The sequence below is a fragment of the Aphelocoma coerulescens genome, chromosome 2, assembly GCF_041296385.1.
Source record: "Aphelocoma coerulescens isolate FSJ_1873_10779 chromosome 2, UR_Acoe_1.0, whole genome shotgun sequence".
Taxonomy (NCBI): Eukaryota; Metazoa; Chordata; class Aves; order Passeriformes; family Corvidae; genus Aphelocoma; species Aphelocoma coerulescens.
In genome coordinates this window covers 51,766,039-51,793,051 of record NC_091015.1, presented here as the reverse complement: position 1 = coordinate 51,793,051, position 27,013 = coordinate 51,766,039, and the positions used below count along the sequence as shown (strand labels likewise).

At 46.8% G+C, this 27,013-nt stretch overlaps 1 protein-coding gene across 2 annotated transcripts; it reads left to right on the top strand.

The window, feature by feature from the left end:
* The first annotated feature begins 3,160 nt into the window (after window positions 1-3,160).
* On the top strand, window positions 3,161-23,252 carry MTURN (maturin, neural progenitor differentiation regulator homolog). 2 transcript variants are annotated; one of them, XM_069007430.1, is made up of 4 exons: window positions 3,161-3,329; window positions 9,092-9,214; window positions 15,520-15,674; window positions 23,103-23,252. In XM_069007430.1, exons 1-3 carry the CDS (start codon window positions 3,168-3,170, stop codon window positions 15,628-15,630), a joined length of 396 nt encoding a protein of 131 aa, XP_068863531.1. In that variant the 5' UTR covers window positions 3,161-3,167; the 3' UTR covers window positions 15,631-15,674; window positions 23,103-23,252. The 2 variants fall into 2 exon arrangements, with proteins under 2 accessions (XP_068863531.1, XP_068863530.1); XM_069007429.1 differs by lacking the exon at window positions 23,103-23,252 and having other exon boundaries at window positions 15,520-18,822.
* Window positions 23,253-27,013: the final 3,761 nt, after the last annotated feature.

Below are 27,013 nucleotides of genomic sequence, written 5' to 3'. Positions count from 1 at the left end.
ACGATCTAGCAACGTTTCCCTGCCCTCTCTGTGGATCAGGGCAACGGAAAGCATCAGAGCTGCTATGTTCCAGAAGGAGATGGAAATGGAAATGCATCCCCTCAGGGTAGGGGAAACTACTTTCCCTCTGGTTTCTCTTCTGAAAGCCATCCTTGCCACAGCAGACAGCTCCTTGACCCCCACTCCCACCTCTTCTCTTCCAAGAAGGCACTTGCTCCTCTTATGAGGCCATGCTTTGGGGCATGGATGCTCATGGGTATTTGAAGCAAGTAGGAAGAAAAAACACACGTGTGATTTCAGTATACAGTATTCAGAAAAGCTTGGGCATTTTACAACACTGTTGGCCATCTCCTCATCTCGTCAAAGAAGCAGCAGGTGCTTCTGGTTTTGACTTGCAGAGGGGCACAAGGGTGTCACGAGCATTGAAGCTGCCTTGCATCCACGTGTCCATCCCTCAGCCCCTGGCATCAGCATAATGGTCAGGGCCATTGAGCCTGGCTTGCTTTGCAAGCAGCACTTCTGCATTGCCAAAACCACTACCCTTTACCAGGCTGTTTTTATAATCTGCTTTTGGGGTACAGGTGTTAGAGCAAAGAGACTCATCACATGTAAATAAACAAATAATCACATCTGTCTGATTTGAATGGCTGCACTGTCAGATGTGACAAAGGATTTTGCAGTGCATGCTGCAATAAGATATTTAAAATCTCATTCGAAACCTGTCAGCTTTGCTACTCCACAGAAGGGAGATAATGAACACCACATACTTCAAAGTGATGTTTTAAGGACTAAAAAGATGTTCATGTGGGGCTTTGAAAATGCACATAAATCATGGGTGTTAACACTGAGACCCCATTTATTTCAACTGTGCCTGTTTGCAATGCAGCCTTGACCTCTCCTTGCTGCTATGGGCCAGAGTGCTGCCGGACAGGAGGACACGGCTGCCTGGCTGCCCACCTTGGGAGGCCCCAAACCCAACAGCCCCAACAGGAAAGGCCAAGGCTTCAGTTCCACCACCACGTCCTCACCAAATGCCAGCATGGTCTTTGGGGAGAATAGAAAACAAAGCCAGATCTCAGGGAAGCAAAAAGAGACAGTGAGACTGAGATTGACCTTGGCGTCTGAGCCCTGTGGCAGGGGAGATATCTGCCCAAGTGGTGGCTTCCTGCCCACTGGTTGCAGACAAGCTGTAATGTCACATATTAAGAGAAAATATTTTCTCATGTCCTATTTTCATGCTAATTATTTAAATGTATTTGGAAAAGAAAACACCAAATACCCAATGATGAGAGAATGTTAAATTTGAAAAGTCCTGCACAGGACTCACAACTCTGCCAACACCTGGAACCCTGACAGCCTGTGGTAACATTTGGTTTTCTGCAGGACCCCTGCCTCCTTCAGGAAGTGGCAAGAGGTTTAGGACTTTCTCTCAAGCTATTCAGGACTCACTCCTCCAGCCCCAGGCTGCCTACAGAGCCACAGGTCTTCCACAAGTACCCCACACAGCGAGTGCTTTGCAGCTATTACTGAACTCACCTCCCCAGGCCTGTGCAGTAGGTAGGAGACTGATATGTTGCCTCATTTTCCCCTGGAGAAGAGACATGTGCCAGGACCAGGATAAGTACATACAAGAGCACACCCAGATTCTGAGATTTGAAGCACCTAGACCAGCAGTTTTGGAACATTGGTAATTTTTACCGTGTTTTGCACATTCAGAGCACAATTCCAAACGTAATGAGGAGTGTTCAGCACTTGCCACTCTAATAGCACCCCAGGAATGAGGGCATTGTCCAAAATATCTGTGCGGAATAAATGAAAAATCCTTTGGTGGAAAAAACAGCAAGCACTTGCCATCCCACATGCACAAAGGAGCTGAGTTACAGTTGCACAAGCACTGAGCTGTTGGCGTTTCCTGATACTTCAGTGCTCGGCTGCAACGCCAGTGGAGGTTTTTCTCCGTGGTATCATTAGCACTGAGTTCCGCTGCACCCACGCCCACATCTGTGACAAGCCAGCGGCAGGAGACAGTGACCGTGGGGCTGAGCACAGCAGCGGGGGTGCTCGGAGCGTGCCCCAGGTCAGCCAGAGGCAGGGGGAACGTGTCCTTGCCGCAGCTTTGTTGCTGCTGCCATGCTCAGTCAGTCACATTCTCTCTGCAGCTTAGAGAATCGTTACTGCCACCATGCTCTAACCGAGCCAATCTCAGGGTCATTAAGGTTGGAAAAGACCTCTGGTGACCTCACCACTGCTTTGGAGTGGTCGAATGATTTATGCACCAACTGATACATACGATGGGAGTGCACGCTGTGTGACACTGACCGCACTGATCAGCTGGGCTTTTGGCACCTGCCATGGAAATGCAGTGGAACACCACTCAGGAGACCAGCAACAGCCACTGGGCTGTTTCAGAGGCCAGTGTTCTCTTTGTCCGTGCAAACTTTTCTGCCCACTGCCACGTATGGGCTTTCTGCTTCCTGTTCACCTCTAAGAATTCCTGGGCTTCCAGCTGAAAACCCACCCAGGCCTGTGGGGATTTGCTTTCCTTTGCGGCACAGTGCATGCCAACACAAATCTAAGGTCCTTTATAAATGCAGATCAGCTCTTGTATCTCTTATGCCGTGGCTGGACATATAGATAATCCCTTGGGATAAGCTTGGAAGAGTAATGTGAACCTCACTGCAAACACGCAGATTCACGGTAAAAGGATGGTGAGGCAGGGGGAACCTCCGTAAAGCTTTCCAATGTCACGGGGTGAATCTGCCGTATTTGGACAGCCCAACAGCCCACATTTGGGTGGCTCCCACGGAACCCAGCACGGAGGGTACCCGTGCGTTCAGCACAATGGGTGCTGCTGAGATTCCGACCCAGTTCTGGGAAGAGGGATGGGAAGCAGCGAGGCGAGGCACGGTCTCGCCGACAGTGCCTTCATGCGTGGGCTTTTCTTCTTCTTTTTTTTTCCCCCCTCCCGCAAGTTGCCAGAAGGCGTCGAGTCGATTGTCTGCGGCGAATTCCAGCGGGGCCGGTGCCGGGAGCCGCGCGCGGGTCGCGAGGCGCGGCGCGGGGGGCGGGAGGGGCGGCGCGCGGGGCGGGCGCGGGGCGGCGCGAGGCGCGGGGGGCGCGGGCGGCGCGGGGGACGCGGGCGGGAGGCGGCGGCGGCGGCGGCGGCGATGGCTTTCGAGGCGCTGGCGGAGGCGGCGGAGCGATGGTGCGCCCGCACGCCCTTCCAGCTCATCGCCGCCGAGGAAACGGAGCGGCGCATGGACTTCTACGCCGAGCCCGGCGTCTCCTTCTATGTGCTGTGCCCGGAGGCCGCCTGCGGCGACAATTTCGTGAGTGCCCCGGGAGGGGATCGGGGGTCACGGGCGTGCGGGGCACCGTCGTCCCCCCCCCCCCCCGCGCGTGTGCGGGGACGCGCGGGGAGCCCTCGCGCCGCTCTGGGACGCTCCGTCCGTGCCGGTCCCCGGAGCCCGGGGGGAGCACCCGAGGGGGAGCGCCGGGGGGGCGGAGGACGGGGCCGTGCCCGGGAGGGAGGGATGCGGTGATGGAGGGCGGTGGGGCCGGGGGGATCCTCCCACAATCTGCAAAATGGAGTCCGCTGCCGGTGGGGGGCGGCCCCGCGGGCAGGGCTGCGGGCAGGGACACCCCACCCCCCCCTTCCCCATCACCCGGCCCGGCCGGGCTGCGGGCTCCGGGCGGGCGGCGAGGAGCGGTGCGGGCCCCGCCGCCTGCCCCGCTCCCCGCGGGGGCTGCAGCTGCGGCTCCCCCCGCGGCCCCTCCATCCTCCCGGGGTGCCGGGGCTGGGGCACGGCGCGGGGACGGGCGGACTGGCAGGGCTGTCACGGCAAATGGAGAATGGGCAGGAATAAAATGGAGTCAGGATGACAGGAGGGCCGCGCCCCCCCCGCCGCTCCCCCGGGCCCGCCGCGGGATCCGTGCAGGTGCCGGCCGGGCGCCGCCGCGCCCCCGCCCCGCCGCCCCTCGCGGAGTTCAGCGCCGAGTTTGTGCCGAAAAGGCTCCGGCACCACAACCCATGCCCTTGGGAAGGGTCGGGGGGTGCTTTTACCCTCGTCCAGACCGTCCGAGTGGTGAGCAGGAGTGCAGGAAGAGTCACCGAAAAGCAGCACCCCGCCACGGGGTTTGTAAGCTGCCAAGTGCCAGTTAACTTCAGTGAAAGGATTTTGGTTTGCTTTTTTGAACAAAACAGCTCCTAGCACAGACCGTTTTTGTAGGAATGTTGTAGGTTCTTGCCTTCACGGAGCAAGTTTGATCCCTCCACCTGCTTGACAAATGTTCACTAGTTCCCTTTCCAACAGGTAAGTGCCGAGTGAGCCCATTTGACAGATGGGTCCATGGAAACAAAGAGCAGTGGAGTCACTTCTCCAGGACCACAGATCCCAGCGAGCAGGACATTTACTTACTGTGTCGAGTAGATAGATGATCATGCTGAATTATGAAAGAAGTTATCTGGAGTTTAGTTTTGCATCTGTCCAGGGATACATGAGACCTTCAGATGCAGCAGTGGGGTATCTCAAGGTGTGGATTCTCTCAGTCCTCTGTGGGAATAGCTCTGCACATCCATCTTCCCAGTACCTCTGAGCCTGTCAGACCGCAGTGCTCGTTCCTCTCTAGAGATGCCTGTGTCCAGAAAGGTCTGCTGCATGCCTGCTGCACTCCTAAGCAGGAATATGTCTGAATCCAGGGCAGCACTAGGCTAAAACTGTGGTTGGACACTAATGATATTGGAAATTGCAAAGAGAGTCCATTTATTTTTCTTAGACATGTATTGTTTCTTTATACACTGCTCAATAATTGAGTGAACTCTTTCAAACAAAGTCTAGTCAAGTTCAAAAAAATCGTAAGCCATTTCGGACCCTATTCCAACGCTGGCCTTTTTCTTTTTTTGAGTTTGAAATCACATTTTCCCTTTTTTTTTTTTTTTTAATATTTTCATTCCAGGGTTGCTGTGGGAAGGACTCCCTGCCCAGAGTCACCACTAGTAAAATGGAGCAAAGGGCTGACTCCTGTCAAATGTGGAACATAAGCAGTGGCAAACTAGAAGCAGTGTTTTCTTCTGTCTTTTTTAGCCTTATTAGTTGAGGCACTTTTTGTAATGATAATACTTTTAAGACCGGCAGATAGGTGTCATTCTTAATTCTTTAAAGAGATGGTGTCTCTTTAATATGCTTAAGACCCAGTAATGATTAGATTCTCCAGCATCCTGTTTCCTGCTCATAGTGCACTGTGGGACTTAATTTTTGCTCCCAGCTTGATTATCTTGTTTTTTTGCAGTCACTTTTTTTTTTTTTATGTTCCAGATTATAACTTTCCTTTCTATGTGCAATTACAGGCTAAAGTTTATTTTAAGGAGACTTAATACAAGCCAAGGGACTGATTATCATTTGCACTTTAAGCCTTGTTGCATGGCTCCTTTAACACAGTGGAGTGTGAAAGTGAGTAAATATAAACGGAATTCACAGTGACACACTTTACAGCCTTTTTGCACCCTGTGCCTCATATAAAGGAGCCTTGCATTTAATAAGCATCTGATGCCTGGTATTCTTGTTCTTTCTTTACGTATTCATTTCATAATGATGCGACTTAAAAAGCTATGTAGGAGGTGCCAGAGAATTCCATGATAACCCACTTGTAAGGAGGAAATGATGAGCATGATGAACTTAAAAGGAAGGAGGAGAGGAGAAAAATGTGGAAAGGTTGCCAAAATGCAATCTGGGGAAAAATAACACTGAATTTTGTCTGAAATCAGAGATCTCATATCACAACAATCTAATATTTTTCATTTCCTGAAAAGATATCTTTAGGCTAGGCTTTTAACATGCTAGGGATGCAGGAGACCCATGTAGATGCTTATTGGCATTTTCAGTACCACCTGGACACTAAAACTCTCTGAATCAGCATTTTAGATAGCTGAACTATCTATAATTCAGCTCCTGATGCTCCTGGGGTTCTCAAGAAATTAATTGGACTTGTGTAGCCATAATCAAGGAGAGTGAGGGCTGTGATGCTAAGTCTGTCATTTGTTTTGTTACCATGTTATTAATGGTATTTGACGTAACTGATAAAATAAATAAAAATATGATGCCATCTTGCTGCAAGATTTTCTGAAAATATTTAGAACCGAGTTAGTGGGTCTGAATATTTTATGCAAGTCGAATTATCCCCACAAATAAAACGTTTTGCTGCCATGCACAAGTGGGCTGCTTAGAAAAAGGTGGGCCAGCAAGTGATTCTGTCATGCAGCTACACTGAGTCATCTAAAGGTGTGAGGGAAAGCAAACCCCTCCAGATGCAGCCCTGTTGATTTCCTCAGCTATGTGCTGTGTGTAGATGCTGAACTAAATAATTCAGCCATGATCCTAGGTCAGCTGAGGTGGAAATTAGTGGCTGTGTGCTTTTGTAGTGACACAAAGCAACTGTGAGCAAAACTGGGCAAGCTTGGAAAACACATACTCCGATTATGAGGTTAATATTTTTTTAATTGCACAGCTACAGCCAGGCACTGTGGTCCACCAGTTTGCCAGCAGCCCCCTTCTCCCACTGCAGAGAGATCCTCAGGCATCGGGTTTTCCAGGAAAAGCATCTCTGTATATGCAGCCTTACTGAACTTTCTAAGCAGGAGCTGAATCCTCAAATTACGTTTGTTTTTATTTTGAAAGGCCGAAATTCCTTTTGCAGGTTCCTCTGGAGATGGGTGAGTCAGTACTGAGACAGTTCCTGCGCTGCCTGGGTGCAGCACTGAACCACCACAGAGAGCTGTAGATGCAGCTGAACCTACAGGCATTACAACCCTGTTTTTTGTTATGGTTGAGGTTCATGAGGGAAAAGATTAAATCAACCCATTTCTGAATGAGGTGCATGCACTCATTTAATGGCACGTGAAACTTTTTGTAGTGCGTTTGTTGCTGCAGTCAGCATTTAAAATCCTCTGCAGATGGGAAGATTTTTGGAATCCTTACTTGCTAATTGTCCTATGATGCTATGCAAAACAATGTCGTCAAAAGCTCAGTGATCAGGTTATTCTCTTAGGTTTTCCCCTTATGCTAGATCATCTTATTCTGCCTACTGCTGATGAATTCACACTGGAGTCTAAAATGTGGTGGAGCTTGAAATGAGATTGTAAAAACATGATAGGACAACATGGAGTTAACTTTCCCTGGGGAACAAACCTGCTATTACTTATTAAAGGACAGGGCCTGATTTTCTTTTATGTGGAAGCTGCTGTGTATAGCTCTGGTAGTCAAAAGAAGCCACAGTTTAAACAAGAATGAGGATCTCAGCAGTCATAATCATTTTATATACATAAACAATTGCAACAGGTTTAGCACGAGCCAGGAATTGCCAAGCTGCAACATTCAGCTCTGAAGGAGTAACTAAACAGTTATTACTAACCCCAAGTATGAAGAAATCATGGGCCAGACCTCCAAAACCTTCTCCTATGGCTGTTCTTAAAATGTGATTTGGAAGTGTTCATTCTGATTTCACTTCATGTACCTTCTGCCTTTTTAGGCCATAGAAATCACGAAGTGCAGACTTTTTTTCTGCTTTTTTTTCTTGTAAACAGAAGCTGAGATTTAGTTGTATATTTATAGGATTGCAAGGCCCATGACTCTTAAGATGGCATGAAGTATCATGAGACTTGTGGTATGTGTGTTTGAGAGTTGGCAAGACTGTAAAGAACTTATTTTTATTGCCAGAATGGTTAAGAGATGACTTTGGTTGTAAGGAAAGAGCAGAACCTACTCAGTAATTCAGGGCTGCTTTCATAACAAAACATTTCGCTATGTTTATGCATGTAAAGTGCAACAAGCAGTGAAGAAAATGTAGGTCAAGTGAGGTTCATAGCAAAGCAGTTACAGGTTTTATCTTAAAGGTGCAGTTTAGGTGATGTTAAATACTGCTCTCTTATTAAGTGCAAAACTGCATCCCTGGCAGGTACTCACCGCTGAAGAGGAAGGCACCATGCAAGCCTTGTGCTAGGGATTGAAACATCTGTTGTTTTGAGCCTTTCCCTGAATGTTAGTTAAGCTTCGGAGAGATCCTCCTCTTTCCTTGTTTAAGCATAACCTGCTGTTTGTAGCAAGTAAAAGGGCACTTTGGGGAAAAGAGCTGCTGTGCAAAAAGAGAGGTACAAGAGTCTCAAACCAATTTGGCAGTATTGCACTTCTCTGTGTGGCAGGCTGCCTAAGACAGTCCCATGCACGAAGTCTTCCAACAGAAGGTGTTTAAGGTGATGCATTAGCTTGTGCCCTTGCGCACAGGAAGAATTGTTGCCTGGGTGCTCCCTCCATCGCTTGCCAGATCTATTTCAAAGAACCTCCTAGCAGCAGAATAAACATCAGTTTTGAGAGAGGCTTCACAGAGTAAGGCTGGAGAACCAGCATCTCCAAAGCAGGAGTAAGACAAGAGGAAGATCTCAAATGGGTTTAATGTGCCTGCCTCGGAAGAGAAGATCGGGTTCCAGGGGGAGTAAATCTCAAAACAGGGTGGGAGGCTCAAAGCATCAGGATGCTGTGAGTGCCCAAACATCTCTCTTGGCTCTGTGTCTAGCCTGCAGGCGGATTTTGCATCTTTTCTTCTGCACTGTCGAGAGAATTACACATCAAGTTCCACCTCCAGGGTTGCATCATATTTGCACTAACGCCAGGAAGACAAAGAGATGCTTTAGCTCTTCCTGAGGGCTTCACCGCAGCAGGTGATGCAGAAAAAGAGAAAACCCAACATGGCTTCCAGGTCTGAGCAGGGCTGATGTCAAACCAAAAGCACCTTTATAGGTAAAATGTGCGTGTGCAAAGTGTGTGTACCCTTCATGGCTGGTGCAACCACGAGGCATTTCCACTTCTGGTTCGATTTCCCTGTTTTCTGACGCATCATGTTAATAAAATCCAGGTTCCTCCTCAGAAACGTGGCTTCTGAAGCGGCCTGCAGTGCCTGTCCCCAGGGCGGATCTGAACTGCAGGAGGCTCAGTGTACTTTGGCAGATGTTTACAACATGTCACCTTATAAAATCACATGGAAAGGTTGGCGTGAATTCCTGTTAATGCCTTTCCTTTCTTGTGTTGCTGTTGGCTTTCAGCACGTGTGGAGCGAAAGTGAGGACTGCTTACCTTTTCTGCAGCTCGCACAGGATTACATCTCCTCCTGTGGGAAAAAGACACTCCATGAAATATTGGAAAAAGTCTTCAAATCCTTCAGACCTGTAAGTGTTTGTTTTTTTTTTTCCTTCTAAACATTGACAGTTACCTGTGACTTTTAATGGGACAGCACTGGATAGAGCAAGGTGTTTTTTCTTCTCCAGAGATTTACATCTCCAGTTAGCTGCCTGGGTACAGGAGTGTTAGCACTTAAGCTACCATCAGGCAATTGGAAATTGCTTCTTGGAAGTCAGCTGCCTCTTTATTTCCATCTCTGTGTTTGAGAGGATGAGATTCCTGGGCGGGATGGGAGGCCAACTGGTGTGTCAGCCGGTGGCAGCGGGCAAGGACTCACGTCCTGCTGATGCAGCGCTGACTCCGAGGAACGGGATACGAGTCAGCGCTGTGGGACTTTGTGGCAGAGTTGTTTCCTGGCACTGGAATTGGGGAGTTTTGCAAGGATATGAACAGCAAGAGTAAACCTCTGAGAAGCTGGAAGAATGGTCTCTCCTCAGGGTGGTTTATTTTATTTTATGGTTGGGGTTTTTTTTCCCCCAAGTGATGTAGATTTTGCTATTAGGATGGTTGCCACTTGGTATTTGGAAATGCTGGTTTGGTCTCTGCTTGAGAAGAAGTTGGAACAGAAGCTGGGTTTTGTGGGGAGGGGGCCTGTATTTTTCTGTTTTGCTACTACTCAGCTTTCTCTGTCCTTGTTTAACACTAAGATTTGTGCCAAAGCCTGGATTTCATCAGGGCGAGGTGTCTTAGGCTGGCCATTGTCCTTCATTTTTGCCAAATGCTCCCTTTAAACAGACTCTCCTTTTGAATGCTTGGGTTTGGCTAAGGGCTTGGTGCAAAGCGGGGTGAAGGTTTGTAGCCAGAGCCATTCTCTCATGATGTTCATGAGAAAGTTCACCAATGGACGTTTCTATACTCAACTGAAAATGTAGACCTTTTCCCTCCTGTATTTTTCTGTGTGACTAGTTGAGAAGACTGGAAATGTATCCCAAGTATTTAGTGCAAAAGGGAGGGCTTGGAGCACCGATATGAGAACACTGGCCCTCCCTGTGTTACACCCTTGCAATGGTTTGCAAGGATCGCCACAGCTGGTCGACATAAAAGAGCATCATTTTAAAGAATCCTCTGAGAGGCTAGAAATAAATAGAACAGATGCACACTTTTCTTAGAAAGGACTGGAAATCTGATCTGTCACTACAGCTGCTTGTAATTGTGAAAACATACAAAAATATGTTTCCTGGAACAATATTGGGCTCTAGGATATTCATAGCTGTTTTCTCCTGCTCAGGGAAGCTGTGCCTTTGATGAGAAACTTCCATTGGTTTAACTAAAGAGGACTTCAAAAAGACTTAATTAAATTGGTACAGGTTACTTATTTCATTTAAACCACATTTATTCCAGCATAGCTTAAGTTACTGAGAAATTTGCTTCAAACCAAGTTGAGCTACTCTTTAGAATAAAAAGGTCCGAAGCAAGGGGGACTGTTATGCTCATGTAGCCTGGGCCCTTCATTAATACATCACATTTCACCTCATGATTCCCACAACCAAGCACATAAATTGAGATTGAACTAGAATATGTCTTTTCCAAAGACACCCACTCTTGATGTAAAGTGTTCAGGTGACTTAAAGGATACACCACTGCTGAGCACTTTTTCTTCTCATGGCTAGTTATGGTGCTCTGAATAACTCTTTTGTTTACAATCTGCATTTTTCTAGTTTTGTTTCCTAGCTGTTGAATTTCATTTTGCTTTTGTTTGCTCAAAAATGGTGTCCTCAGTTGCCAGAGACCTCTTGTAGACTGTAATCAAATACCTCTTCATTTTCTCTTGGATGTACCACAGAGATTGTTTCTCAGATTCTCCTTTGACCTAGTATTGAGAGAACTGCATCAGCATAACAAAACTGGGTTTATCATTTGAGGTATGGCTATGTGTGGACAAGTCTAATAAGGAATGTATTGACATTCTGCCCTCGTTGTAACTTTTAAAAATAGCACATACATGGGAGGAAAGATTTTAAAAATTGAATGGTGTTACAATAGATGTATGGAAACAGTTATTTTGCACCCTCAGGCTTTTGCCAGAACAAAACCACTTTTCTCCAGTATTGAGAAATTATTTCCTTGGCATCACTTCACACTGTCTCCTGTCCTTTCTCTGCTGGACCCGTTTTACTAATGAGACCACCTTGCTCTCAGCTTCAAGGCAACAGTGCATTTGCAGGGCATTTCTTCTCCTCTATCCCAAGCAAGTCAGCTGACAGAGACCAGCTGGCAAACTCCAGTTTTAAAAATGGCAGTTTAGGAAAAAACTACAACTGAAGGTCAGACTGAGCTTTTGTGAAGTATCTCGTGGTCCTGGCTCTCAGTCTCGGACACTGGGGACCAGGTTTTTAGCAGGTGCTTTCTAAGCACCTTCTGAAAGTCTTCTCTGTTTTGGTATTCCCAGTGGACATCCATGATTATTAGACAGTTCTGAAATTCTCTGTTGGGGTCCTTTGAAGGGAAATATTTAGAAGAGAACAGTGGCAGTGCATCTGCAGCTTTCCACGCCCTTGTGCACAGCATGATCATCTGCCTTCCCATAACTGAGGGCTCCAAAAACAACTTCTTCCAGTAACTCAGCTCAGCCCTGCTCTGCATGTTCATGATAACAGCCCAGCCATGTCTCCATGAGCTTACCCTGGGGCTGTGGAGGGGGAAGGGACTGGCTTTTCATGCTGCTGAGCCCTGTGTTTTGGAGACAGCGAGAACATGAATGCCCAGCAGTTGGCATCCCTCTCAGTGAGAGACGGAGAATTCCCTCTGCTCGCCAGTCTTCCCTGGAAGGCAGTAAGGGTGGTCTAGGTCTGCTCCCTGCTCTCAGGCATCTCTCCCTAATGTTTTAGGGGCCTAAGCACAGTGCCAAGCAGGATATTTAATTAGACAAAGCTTTTAAAAAGTGCTAGTTTGCCTGCAACAACTAAACCACACCTCTAAGTCCTGCTTTAGACAAGGTCAAGGTGTTTCTTTCCTGAAGGTGGTGAGGGGCATATTGTCTCTACCCATTACTGCCTTCCTGGGTCAGTTTCTACAAAACTCTGTGATTTGCCTTATCCAGTTATTCAGGGAGCATCCAAGAGTGCTAGACACCATGAAGGTACATGATATCAACCAATATCACTGAGCTCAAATACTGTTATTTGCCTCAAAGCATCCCATCTCTTCCCATGCCTTGATCTCTATGGTGTCAGAGGTGCCATGCTCTGGTGCTAGGAGGTGCCCATGCTGGTGCTTTTAAGCATATCTGCCTGGAGACTAAGTCCTTCCCACAGGGATTCAACAGAACTGTGTTATCTCTAGTGTAGCATCACATGGACCACTAAAGCTCAGTCTTGTACTTGGTTTATTTTTCAGTGTGCTTGTGTGCCAGCTTTTAGTAGGAGATGGCGTCACTCTGCTTCCGTGAGTTAGTGACTACTGGGTTATTTGTAAAATCAGGGCACTTTGAAAGAGTTAGGCAAATATAAGAAACGCCTGAGGGACATCACACCAACTGGCAAAGTTTGCAGGAAACCAAGGCATGAGTCATACAATTCAGCAGCAAATTCCAGGGGTCCCATACTGAGCTCATCTTCAGCCTGAAAAGCCTGCATCTGAAGTGGGGAGTCTGCAGTGTGAAAGCCATTTATGCCATATTCACTGAATTCATGCATATCCCAGTGACCTTTCCTTTACCTCCATATGGGTAGTTTGGCCAGCAGAAATAAATAGCTGTAGTTCAGGCAATGCTGCTGGTTGTTATCCTCCCTCCCTCCTCACCGTGCCCCTGACCACCTCCTAGCCATGCATCCCAGCCTGGCAGTTTTGTTCCCCTTGGCTTTTCTGCTGATGGATCAGCTCTCTCTTTCTACCCCGGTTTTCTGTTTTATCTCTTTTCTCCTTGTTTTCCTCTCCAGTTAAGTCATTTCAAGTCTGCTGCATAGCTGATAACATATGCAGCAGCTATGGACTAGAAGCAGAAACTAGCGTGTGTGAAAGAAGACAAGGTGGGAATCAGTGTAGGGTCTGCCCAAGCCATCTTCGTCATCTTATTCTGTCCTTATCTTTTGTGCAGTGTCCTTCTGTTTTGTCCCAATGTTTATGGAGCTCCCCGCGCTTTGGACCCTGATCCTCCCTCCTTTTGTTGAAGGTGTGGGCAGATTTGTCATTGCAGTCCAGAGAGCAGTAAGGGGTTAACAGAGGGGCCACCATAATCCTGTGGGAAGCAACAGGATGTGACACCTAAAAACAAGACCTTTGTGGTCCTTGTTGCCTGGGAGGCTCGTAAAATGTCTGCAAGAGAATAAAACTGCATCTCCATTGGAGGAGCTTCCCATCCCATCCCATCCCATCCCATCCCATCCCATCCCATCCCATCCCATCCCATCCCATCCCATCCCATCCCATCCCATCCCATCCCCGTTCTTCCTCCATAAAACCACTAAGGTCTGCAGCATCACTCTGATTTACACTGCTCCCTCTGATTTATGCTGCTCCAGGGAAAGAGGAGCCGGATTTCCTGATGGCAAAGAGAGACGGGATGTGTGAAAAGCAGGATGTACTCCCATCCTTTGGGATTGTGTATGTCTTTGCGGTTCTTGTGGTGCATGTTGTGTTTTCCATGCTAATTTTGCATGGGAAAGGCTTACAGTAACCCATAAAATGAAGATTCATGTGACTCATTTCCTTGCAAATCAAAGAGGAATTATGACCAGAGATGGGAAAAAAAAAAATGCAGTCAAAACTCTTTCTGCCACGTGATACAAACAGGAGTACAACACTCACATTTACTTTGAATATACCAGATTAGTTTAGCAAAAATAATACTAGTGTATAACAAAGTCTAGAAAGAATCCTTGCTTTTGCCTTTTGAAAGCGGAGTATTTTAATTTTAGCTTCAACACAAAATAAAACCCCCAAATCCTGAAAATGAACTGAGGAGTTCTTGTTCAGTTAAGCATTTGATTTGAAAAATATGTACGCACAGGAACAATTACTTTGTTCTGCTCAGAAAACAAGAACGTTTTCCATTTGGGGTCTCTCCGTAAGTGTTTTTAAAATGCGAAGGAGGGGATTTAGTCAGCAAATTCTCCTTCCATTTCCCTGCTGAAGAAACCCTGCAACTAAAAATCTGATTTTCTCCCACTGACAGTGAGGAATGCAAGCTTCATTGCACCCAGAAGCTAATTCTGTATGTTGTATTTGTGTCCACTGAATAATTTTGAATGTCGATCACAGGCTGAATTAGTTCAGTTTTCCCTGAAAATCTGCCTTGTTGCAGCCTTCTCATTTCCATGCTCTCACCTAAAGAGTGTCACCCTCCTCATGATTTTTCTGGGCTTTGCCTCTTTGAAGAGCTAACAGCTGCATCACTCTCCAAAGAGGGTGTTACATGCATCTGTGCTGCTCTTCCAGCCCCGGCAAGCTAAATACACGTTATTCTCAGTAATGCCTGGCCTATGATTTTGCTTTGTGGCTATTAATAGCTGTTAGTGTAGGATTCTAATATGAGATTTCCACAACATACATTATTTTGACTGTTACTTGGTTTATCTGTCTCCCTGACTTCTGTTGGCTTGGCAACCTTTTGGGAGAGAGGGGAAAAGTTCAAACATGGCTGTTTGCTCCTTTTCCTGTGGTGAAGAAGTGATGTTGCAGTGATCGGAGCCATCAGGTGGAGGCATCCGAACATTCTCCAAGGAGGATGGGCTGGCAGTTCCTTCCAAGCCCAAATCTAATTTGCAGAAGTTTAAAGGGACACTATTCCAGCGGAATACACATTATTTCTCACTGCAAGGGCTTCACCCAGCATGCAAGACTTTGGTGTGATGGAGTGAAGGGTTCAAGAGAAACACTTGACATGGTGGGTTCTTTAGCTTTTTAGGCACTCCTTGCCTACTCCACATTATCCAGTCCTGCGTGAGGATGGTCTCTTCTTTGGCTTTTATAGGGCTGACAAAAAACAATCTTAAACCAAGATAAATACTGCTACAGTATTATCGTGGTTCTTTCTGAAGTTAAACCACTGCCAAGTCTAAACACTCAACAATTCATAATGCGACCTCAGGGAAGAATGTGAAGCTTTTTGCAAGTGCTTTGTTTTGGTTTTATTTATCTTCCGGTCTCTGAGCACTTAATTTGGTGTGAGGATGCATTTTCAAATCTTTCTTTATCCCAGGAGGGAGAGAAAGAGAGTCAAGATCATTATGCAATACTGTTATTCCAGGGTTTGAGGTTTTTAAGAAGTGCACGTAGGATTTGTGTGAAGATTTGCAGCAAAGCTGCACGAGTGGGTAATTCACTGTTACACAGTATTTTCTCTTCTTTGTAGCTACTTGGGCTTCCAGATGTTGATGATGATGCATTTGAAGAATATAACGCAGATGTGGAAGAAGAGGAACCAGAAGCCGATCACCAACAGATGGGTGTCAGTCAGCAGTGATTTTCTGAGAAGCTATAAAAAAATTCGGAAGCCTTTGGTACCAGGTGGGGTCAGGTGGTCCCACGTCAGCCTGTTTGAATTAGCACATCACAAGGGGATATCTGGCTGCCAAGATAAAAGTTTTACAAAAAATGGTTTTAAAAAAAATTAATAATAATAATTCGTGATGAGCTTTGCTAAGAAGTGACCTGAATTTTGCTCCTGCTTCAGTGGGTTTTCTATGGAGTTGTCTTGGTAGCATTCTGCCGTTATCAGTCTAGAAGTAGTTTTGTCACTGACTTGTCTCTTCGATTTGTGTTCGAGAGTAGTGTTTGCTGCCATGAATGTAGAGTACTGAGAATGTAGGAGGCGTGTGGGGAGAGCGCCGAGTCCTCGCCAGTGACCTTTCCGAGGAAACCAGCGCAGAGAGCAAACACCACCTGCGCTTTTCTTTTTAGCGATAGGTTTTTGACAAAGTACCAAATGTGGAGAGACTTTTCCTGAAAAACAGTAGTTTAGTAGTGGTTGGTGCTGCAGAAGTGCATAATGAAGGCTTAACAAAAATGATGGGAAGTATGAAATCCAGGGAGTGTCAGACATACAGATGTTTTTTCACTGACACCTAAGTTTACAAGTGCTGAATTAATAACTGGGAGTAACTGGCACCAGCAGCACACATAATAACCAATCTGGTATTCTGACACCATGTGATCTAAAGACAAGTGCTGCTTTCTTACAAATCAAGTAAAAAATAGCCGTCGCCTATCCCACTTCTGCATGATAACTGACTTAAAGCTTTGCTGGTTTTGATACACTGCCAAATTATTACTCAAACCTCGTGGCACTGTGCATTAGAATCATAGAATCATAGAATATGCTGAGTTGGAAGGCACCCATCAGGATCCTCGAGTCCAGCTCCTGGCCCTGCACAGGACACCCCAAGAACCACACCATGTGCCTGAGAGTGTTGTCCAAATGCTTCTTGAACTCTGTCAGGCTTGTGCTGTGACCACTTCCCTGGGGAGCCTGTTCCATTGCCCAACTACCCCTCTGGGTGAAGAACCTTTTCCTGATATCCAGTCTAAACCTCTCCTGACTCAGCTTCAGGCCATTCTCTCGGGTCCTGTCACTGGTAATGAGAGTGAAGAGATCTGTAGCTGCCCCTCCTCTTCCCCTCCTGAGGATGCTGAACACCACAGTGAGGTCTCCCCTCAGTCTCCCCTTCTCCATGCTGAGCAGACCAAGTGACCTCAGCCACTCCTCACCAGGCTTCCCTTCCAGACCCTTCACCATCCTTGTTGCCCTCCCCTGGACACTCTAATGCTTAATGTCTTCTTTACATTGTGGCTCCCAAAACTGCCCCCAGCACTCGAGGTGAGGCTGCCCCAGTGCAGAGCAGAGCGGGACAATCCCCTTCCTTGCCTGGCTGGTGATGCTGTGCCTGATGCCCCCCAGGACACGGTTGGCCCTCCTGGCTGCCAGGGCACTGCTGACTCATGTTCAACTTTCCCTTGACCAGGTCCCTTTCCACAGTTCTTCTCTCCAGCCTCTCTTTCCCTGGTGTATACACACAGCCAGGGTTGCCCTGTCCAGGTGCAGAATCCAGCACTTGCCTCTGTTAAACTTCATACAGTTGGTGATTGCCCATCTCTCTTAATTTGTCAAGGTCTCTCTGCAGGGCCTGTCTGCCCTCGAGAGAGTTGACAGCTCCTCCCAATTTACTGTCCTCAGCAAACTTAGTATTCCTTCAAGTCCTGCATCCTGTTTCTTAATGAGATGCTAAAGAGCACAGGGCCAAGGATGGAGCCCTGTGGAACCCCACTGGTGACAGGTCACCAGTCTGATGTCACCCCATTCACTGTAACCCTTTCTGCCCAACCTGTGAACCAGTTGCTCACCCATCCCACAATGTGTTAATCCAGCTGTGTGCTGGACATTTTGGTCAGAAGGATACTTTTGATACAGTATCAAAAGTTTTACTGAAATCCAAACATATTACATCAACTTGCTTCCCTTGATCAGCTAGGTGGATTACCTTGTCATAAAAGGATATCAGGTTCGACAAGCAGGACTTTCCCCTCATGAAGCCATGCTGGCTGTGACCAGTGACTGCTCTGTCCTCCAGGTGTTTTTATATACCTTCCAGAATAATATTTTCCATGATTTTACTGGGCACTGAAGTGATACTGACAGGCCTGTAGTTTCCAGGATCTTCCTTGAGTGCAACTTGAATGCAACTTAACACTGAAGCCATAAGGGTATCAACCAGCACCTGGCTCTTAAAATTATGCTGGACCTCTTCCTTTACCTGGGCCTTTGAGCTAGTCTGGGAATTTACACCTTATTGGAGGGGAGCTAAAATACTGCTTCAGCTGATAGAAAATCTAGTGAGGTTTTACTTATCAGGGGATTTGCTCCCCGAGGGGTTTGGTGAGGGTCTTGGTATAAAGGAAAAGAAGACCCCTTGTATTTTATACCTGTTTTACATAGTTCCAAGTAACTTGGATGAGTGCCAGACTGTGAAAATGCAGGGTGTCTTTATTTACTTGCCTTTTGTACAGAATATATAAGAAGCAAAGGTAATTCTGTTGTAATACAGCTGTTTTCCACAATCAAGAAAAATGTTTCTAAATTTACTCCTTTTTTTCCAATTTTTTAAAAATTGTGAAACAAAGGTCACACGCTTCAAAAGCCCTTTTATACAGAATTAGCTTTATAAAGAAAGAGTGAGCGCGGAGAAAATGCTTGGACAACTCCTATAAACAACTCGCATCATTTCAAAAACCCTGTTGTTAATGATGTCTCCTTTTCAGTAGATTTTTTAAAGACTTTTTCCAGGGTTACTAAAGAGAGCAAGTTTTCTTGATGGTTTACATTTATGATGGTGGTTTGAGAGATGCATAGCACATGATTTTTTCTGTCAGAGGCAAAGATCTTCCATAACTGGGACAATGTGTGTTACCTGAGTGTGCACGGAAGTGTCTGCAACACTGTAAAAGTCAGAGTTTAAGAATATAAAAAAAAAAAGTGGAAGAAAACCAGAGCTTAATGCAACTTTGTACATTCTTTCAGCATGCAGGCATAAACATGGTAGTTGCAGCACCTTTTCTATGGACTAGTAACGTGAGAACTGTGGCAGTTCACTGTATAACACTGTACAGCAGCAATAGGCTTTTTGCTTACTGAAATAAAGTGTAAGACCAGTGGTTTCCATCCCTGCTTTAAGTCCCTAAATTTTTCTTTCCTCTCCAGCTAGGACAGATGCTATAACCTTAAAGAGAGCCTTCCTTTGGGAGAACCTTTCTCTTCATAGCATCCAGTCCTTGGGTTGTGGCTCACACAAGTAGATTTTCTGGGGCTGACTTTCCTCTGCTCTAATGTCACGCAAGTGAGCAATTTACAGTAGTGCAAGCTGGAGGCAAAGTCCTGCTGTTCAGGTTTGCTGGGCACTTGCACCCATTTGTTTGAGGGGCAGGTGGCTGGCACCAATGTGCAGGTGCAGGCACCCCACACACACCTGCACAGCCCCAGGCGTGGCTGCCCCATGAGCTGGGCTGCGGGCCCGGCCTGACTGGGACACAGCCCTCTGCCTTTTGCAGGCAGGCAGGCTTCCAGCTGGATCAGTCCCACCAGCTGGCTCAGCGTGTGGCTGCACAGATGAGTGCTGCCACAACGGAGGGGAGGGTGCAGGGTGGCTGTGGGTGGCAGCTGAGGACCTGCTGCTAAAAGCACCGTGCACGGTGTCAGGGGCCCGTGGCGGAGCTGCGGACCAGCCTAAATGCTGTGAGGAACTGATGCACAAGGCTCAGTGGGAACTGGGCTCTGGTGGCAGCGGGATAGGCAGGGTTTCATGAAATGAGGAAAGACTGTAAGATCCAGTGCTTGTAATTCCATACAGGAGGTTGTAATATGTATTGCACTCTGCTACCTTTCCCTGCGTGTTGATTGAATTGTTAACGAGTGGTTGAGCATTAATACAGTTGCAAGCAAACAATGCTGTAAATGATGTAGATATATTATTGTTATTTTCTGTATTCACTAACTCACTTTTTCTTTGGAATGCCGTATGCCATTTGAGTGACTTCCCCACAGACTGCATGTGCTGGACAGCTGGGGGGCCCTTCTGCAGTGCTCTCCCCTGCAAAACTCGCATTGAAGCCAGCGAGATTTTGTTTAGACGGGACCTGCAGGACCAGGGAATGTGTGAGGCTTGGTCCTGCAGAAAGCTGAATGCTCTCATTTCCTCCCACTTTGCTAGGAGCCGAATGTGTTGAGCCCTGCTGCTGAACTGAAGCATGACCAGGCAGCACTGAGAATAAACTGGAATTTTATACATAGAAAATTGAATTTACATGTAATAAATGTGAATGAGCATTAATATAGAATGTATTTTATCAAAAAATACTGACTCCTTACTTTGACCAAAAACATTTCTGTATTACTGTGTTGCTTTTCCATACTTGCCAAATGATGCAAGAGATGTGGAACTGGTTTGGTTGTACTATGAAATGTTTTTATATTTCAGTTGTATTTTATTTTTCCCTCCCTCCTACCACATATTGCAGTCAGTAGCCGTTCAGTAATTAATCAGGGGTAGCATGACCCAGTGGCTAGGCTGCCAGACTGAGACACAAGATTTGCCAACACATGCATAAATGCTTGCAAACCTGGGTACTCAGTGAGATGTGGGTTTGTAGGTCTGCCATTGCCTTGCCCTGAGCTTTAGGTGGGTCTCAGTCACTGAAAATTCAGGGCAGGACTCCAGTTATGCATCCAACCTCCAGAAGATGTAGTAGGAACAGGGTAACTCCTTTGAAAGTCCTACCATAAGCCTTTTGTAAAAGGGACTGTTAGTATTATTTGTCCAGCCCATGTATATAGTGCTTTAGGTTTGTGTTTGAACAGGTATACACATGATCATTGCCTTTCCTCAGAGCAAACCAGTAAGGAAAGGACAGGGGAGGATCTTCCTTTTCCCTCAGCCTTTCTCATAGGCATTTCATGCTCTAACTAAATACAAATACAGCAGAGCAGAGCCTCTTGCAGAACTGGTGCTTCTGAATATGAGTTGCATGAATGTCATTAGCAGAGTGCTGCTTGGACAATGAGAAATGCATGGGATGCCAGAGGAAGAGGCAAATTTTAGAAATGTCACAGCTGCAGGGGCAAGAGTGAGCAAAGCCCCTTCAGAGAGAGAGATGCTGAGATTTCTGAGACAGCCAAAGCCATCCTGCCAAGTATCTGCATATTGAACCCATGCAGTTTATAAAAAAGCTCCTCTGGACACTACTGAGGCCTTGAGCTCAGTTGTGTTTTCCTGTTAGTGTCCTGCCTGATTAATGCATTGAGATGGTTGAGGGAGGAAGGGATGGAGAAGGCAAACTGAAAAGCCAGTTCCTCTTCTCCAGCATTATGATATTGTGTGAGTAGGTAGGAGCAGCAGTCAGGGTGCAGGAAGCTTCTTTTTTAGGTGCATGGTAACATCTCTTAAAAGGACTTGCTCATGAGAGAAAAAATTGTCGGACTGTTACCTTGCAAGAACTGGGGGAATAGCTCATCCCTGAGCACGATGACCTGAACCCCCACCAGACTTTAGCTCCACCTCCTGCCCTGCTCCGGGCTGTTTTCCAGGCAGTTTCCCTCTGTGCATAGTGCTGTGCCTTTCAAAGTCTCATGCTTGTAAGAATGCCACTTTTGCTGGGAATAGCCAGAGTTAGTTTTCCTGCATCAGTGACGTGCACACCAGCTGCTGCATCTTGTCACTGTGTCCCACGTAAGGTGTTCTCTGTGAGATGGTGACTGGGGCAGTGAGGAGGAGTTTCTGCTGCAACATTGCTTTAGTAGGTCCCTGCCCTTTCCCCCTCTGCAAGGTGGGACATGGGACTGTGACAGTAAAAGTGATTGTAATAACATTGTGGACATTGTTTTAGAAAGCTGCCATTCAGGACATATTCCCAGCCTCTTTCAGCATGTTTCCTGATCTTTCTCTGGGATCCAGGGCTGATGCTTATGGCTGTTTTATTCAGTGTTAGCTTTAGCAGTGGCAGGAGGCAAGGTTACAACTTCATCCATCCTTACTGCGTGTCCATCCTTACCCTATGTCCATCCTTCCCTTCTGTCCATCCTTACCATTCTGTTTGTCTCAGAAGTTCTCACTTCCAGAAGAAGGGAAGCATAGGAAGGAGGAGAGAGACACCTCTTATCTCCCACAGCTTGCAGCCAGGCACATCAGTGGAGCTGCAGCTCAGCACAGTGTGAGTCGCACTGTCCTTTCTGTACAGGGGGATGAGGTGACGTGGGAGATGTGTTATCCCTTGAGGACCCGTGAGTGGTCCATGCCAGGCAGGCATTATGCAGAAGGCAGCAGTCATTTTAGCTGCCAAACCCAGTATCTTTTCACAGACACTGATGTCTCACCAAATAATCCAGTCTCTGAAAATCATAACCCATTGAGGCTTTCCAGGTTGGGCATCCAGAAAATGAGACTTGTGTGGTTGCCTGGTCACTGGGAGATCTCTTTCTCAGTGCTGGCTGGTTTTGGTCTGGCCAGAGGACATGGGAAATTGGGAAGGATCCCTTCAGGGGCATTAACTGGATGCCCCTTTCTGTAAATTGCTGAGCGGAGGCAAATGCTTTGTTTTATGCATTTTATTCTGGCAGGACCTCCCCTCCTCCCCAGCAGCCTTTCTCTGCAGCCAGCTGCAGATGGGAAAGCTTTGTGTGAGAGCCAAGCAGAAGTGACTCAGGGCAGTAGCTCCTAGACCCTGTTACAGGCTGGACTTGAGGTTGTCCTTGCACGGTAACCACGGAGCTGAAGGCTCGGGAACATCACTTCCAATGCAGATATTTAAGTTAATTCTACTTGATTTAAGTTAAGATAATTAAGAGTCCTTAAATTTGGTCCTTAGAGGGAAGACCTTGTCACTTTGGGTTTTTATTGGATTTCTGAGACTTAGTTGCACTGTTGGTGTCTGATGTCTGTAGCAGGTGTACAGAGGAAACCTCTTCACTTAGCCACATTTACTTGTTCAGTGAGCCAAATTGTCTTTTACATGATCTGTGTTTGACTTTTTTCTCATTGCTAATTTTTTCATTTTTTTAAATAAAGACAGTCCCTAAAGGCATAACTGCATTATTGCAAACCCCAGTTTATACAGAGCTGCATAGCACTGCACTGTCAGTACGAGCTTGAACATAAAAAAAAACCCCCACAGATTAACAAAAAGGACCTTCATTTGTCTACAAGAAAAAACCCCAAACTTCTTTGAACTAGTTATTGCTGACTGTCGTGAAGCTCACTGGTTTCATGTAAAATGCATTGAACTTTGAAATTCCCTTTCTGTACCAACATGCTGTTGCTCATGTAGGCAAAGATCTGTGGTAACACTGCATGTAAAGGAAGCTTTCATCTTCAGGGGTGGTGGTGGTAGAAATGTCAGCTCTGGATTTCAATCAATGCAATTTTTTGGTCAAGTTTTCCTTTACTAATGCAGGGACTAGTCAGCCCTCAACACATCAAGCAGAAATCATGTTGTGCCATGCCATGCCAAGTCTTTGGTGTGGTTTCCACCACTTTTCTGGCCAGAAGATCCCTCTGTCTTTGGGACTACAAAGCTGTGAAAGGAGTCACCAAAAGAAGTTGCCCTTTTGTTCAGCACTTCCAAAGGTATGAGCCTTCAGTGGAGCACTGCCTTCCTTCTGATCCTCCTTCCTCGTCCACCACCAAGGTGTTCAATCCAGCAGTGTCATTACACCATGAGCTTGCCATTAAAGAGCTTACCAAACTCTGATGAGTGATGGTGTCTTTTCTCTGTGAGCAAAATCAACTCAGTTTTGAATCTGAGGGGCTAAAACACAGCTACAATGCATGTGGCACAGGCTTGATGTTCATGGGCACTGCTGGTGCATGGTGGAATAACACAGTGTTTGCAGGCGTAAGGAGGAGAAAATGATGTCATCTGAGCTTGGGCACTGCAAAGCCAGCCTGCTGGATCCAGAATTGTCAGGTGGTTTGGTTTGGCACAGTCTGAGACAGTGGATTTGCTATCAGAACCTGGGAATTGGTGATAATATTTGTGTGTGAGCCAGTACTCGGACCTCTCAGGTCCTTTTCTGTTTTGCACAGATTAGGGAGACATCTGTTCTAATTAAGAGACATGTAACAATGCTGAAATGAAAATGGTGATTCTGTTCAAATCATTTGTCTCTTTTCTTTAAACACTTCACTCTTAATTGCCGCTTTGACATCTTCTCACCCTGATTTAGTTGAAAGAGTCAAGGCAATTGTTACCTTTGTCATGAGCCTCTGTGGGTTGACATCTTTCAGCCCATGGAAGAGGAAGTGCTTTAACTTAGCATTTGCCTTGTCTTTTTGGCACTTCCCAGGCCATGAGCACTGAGTAGGAGCACACCAGTTGCATGCCCTCTGGTATGCCCAGAACCCCAAGCGCTGCCTATAAAGTCATTCTTGTGGCTGGTGGAGTGCCTGCCAGGACTGATTCCCTCGTGTTGGAGCACAATCCAAACAACACAAGCCCCACAGCCTCTTGAGAGACCTTTGCATATGGTGGAAGCCACTGGGACAGTTAGGCTCTGGCTACAGATACAGCTGCCCTTGCAGAAGCAGTGCTGTTCCCAAGCACCTCTTCAGCTGCTTGGAGCCTGCTGCCCTCCCAGGTCTGCTGGGTGAGCTTCTTCCACAAAGTGGTGGCTGCAGCTGGGGACACTGCCATGTGCACAGTTTTTTCCCAGTTCAAGTCTGTCCACACTCCAGCTCTCCAACGTTAGGTCACACCTTCCCCAGATCAAGAAATTGGGATGTTCCAGGGATGTGATAGGCTTTGGCTTTGTATCAAGGAGAACAGGTCCATTAGAGCTACTCAGTATGTGCTGCCTGTGTTGGCTCCTGCCTAATGCTCTGTCCCCTACCACAGCTGTCCTCAATCAGCCAGATGGCAAATGCTGTTACCCCCTCGGCAGCACCATGTGCTGTCTTAAGGAGCACATCAGATTTTATGTTTTCTTCATGTTCCTTCTATTCCGTGACAAGGTTCTTGCTTCTGCCACTTGTTTACTGAGTGATGAAATGCTGTAAAAAAGCACATTTATTTCCAATAAAGGTGTAGGTATATGCGTTCATGCTTTTCACCAAGTAGTTCTGTACTTGTGGCACCAAGGCAAGGCTTTTATACCTTTTATTAGACAAACTGATATGGAAAGCCACAAGCTCTCAAACTCCCAAACTCCCAGCGTACTTCTCCACGCTGAAAAGCAGCAATTATAGGAGGCAGTGTGATAGCAGGTAATATCTCCTGAACAACCTAACCTTGCTTGTACACATTTCTTGAGATATTGCTGCCATAAAGGTGAGATGGAAGAGGCAGTGTTGTAGCCAGGGTTTTATTTACAGCCCCTTGTAGTGCTAAAGGGACCAGGAGAGGGTTGTGTCAGCTGTGTTATCCCCACCACAGGGCTCCTGAAGAGCTTGTATCGCGCCATGAGCTTTGAAGCCTTTATGCTTTTGGGTTTGTAGCAGTCCCCTAGAGGTCAGCAGAGCCTAGGTTTTGGAACAGCTCTAGCTGATGGTAGCTTTGCAGGGATGATAAAAGCAAGTTTGCTGCTGGCCTGTGAGACCCTGCTTTTTCTGTCTGGCAATTTTGGCTGTTGCTGGAGAAGAGATCAGGCTGGGGAAGAAAAGAATCAGCTCATGGGGCAAGAAGTCCTGCTTTGAAGACAGGCTTTTCCTTTGCAGACAGACAGGCAGGTTGAGAACCTGAAGCAAGGGGGAGAAGCAGCCGGAAGATGAGTGCCAGCATTGTCAAAGCTGCACAGGGCAGTCAGTGGCTGCTGGTGCCTACACCTCTTGGCACCGATGGTACCCATTCCTTCTGGGATCGCGGCTGGACTGTGCTGCATCAGGACCAATGTCCCAGCCATGCTTTGTGTGTGTGCATCTGCGCTCCAGTGCTGCAGTGGTGTGGCTGCTGGTCACACTGGGCTGCTCTCAGTGTTCACCTGTGTCCACTGTGCCATGCTGGCCTCAGACACTCTGCAGCTGCTGATCAGATGCTACCTCTGCTTGCCCAGATCCTTGCAATCCCAGCCTATTTCATGCAGGCACTCACTTTACCTGCCACCTCAGCCCAGGACTAGAGGTGGAGCTGAGTTTTCCCTGGACTTTTTCAGCTTCTAGGGTTGGAATGGCAGTGTAAGGGAGCCAAGCTCTGCCCCATTCAAATTACTTGGGGCTGACAAGCAGGTCACAGACAGTCATTCCATGTCCAGTCAACAGAGACATTGTCCATGCATTCCATGTCCTTGCCTTGCAGCAAGCAGCCCTGTCAGGGGGGAGACCTGACACCAGTGCCTGCAGGACACTGCCAACATGGGCATCACATATCTCAGTAATGAGAAAATGAATTACCTTGAGTGGACGTGAATTTGCGTTTGCCCTACACACTGCTCACCCTCTCCCTAGCTACAGGTGCCGGCTGGGAGTGCAGTTGGCAAAATAGGCCTCTTTCTCCCCAGCTTTCCTCCTGGTCAGCATACTCAGGTCTATGGCTGCCTTTTTCCCTACTGTTTAGCTGGAAACCCTCCAAGCACAGCTTTCCATTTTCCTCTGCATCCTCAAGGATCATATGCTCAGCTCCAGCAAAGAGCAGAGACTTGCAGTCTTCGTTCAGGAGGATGCATAGTGCTAGAAATGCAGTGATTCACACAGAAAATCAGGGCCAGATTTTATGCCTTCACACTGTCTGTTTTGGTTAATAAAAGTCTGAAAATTTTTATTTTGGCTCTTCTTGAAGGTTTTTCCTTTTTATTATCTTATTACTCCCTGTTTACTGTATTTCTTTTTGTTTCTGCAAACCCCTTATCAGAGGAGGTTTGAGCTGCCTGTGAGTCATGTAGCAGTGATGGGGAGTGGCAGCTCTGGGAGCCGAGCATGTGAGTTTGTGCCCAGCTCACATCATCTCATGACAAAGGCTACTGGTGTGCCACCCAGCTGTCAATGACCCCTCTTGGCCTAGGGTGGTCAACCAGGTGCTGGTCACATCTCTCCTCCTCAATGTGCCTCCATGTGCTATGGAAAAGGAATGCCTTAACCTTGATGAATTCAGCTCTGTTTTTTCAGCCTTATGAAGTCAGTGTAGCAATAAAATTACTTATGCAAAACCTAAATTACAAAGCACAGACCCGTGGACACTTTCTTGCCATTGCAAAATAGCTGAGCCTGAGGGCATGACAGTTTTATGGATGCAGCAAGCCGTGAGCTGCAGATATAAAGTGGGATAATGAAATGTTTGCTGAGACCTTTCCAGCTGTGCATCAAGACCAGTGCATGGGTGTGTGCTTTTCCAGCTCTGCAGGATAGCAGAAGACACCTTTCTGGGAATCACCAGAG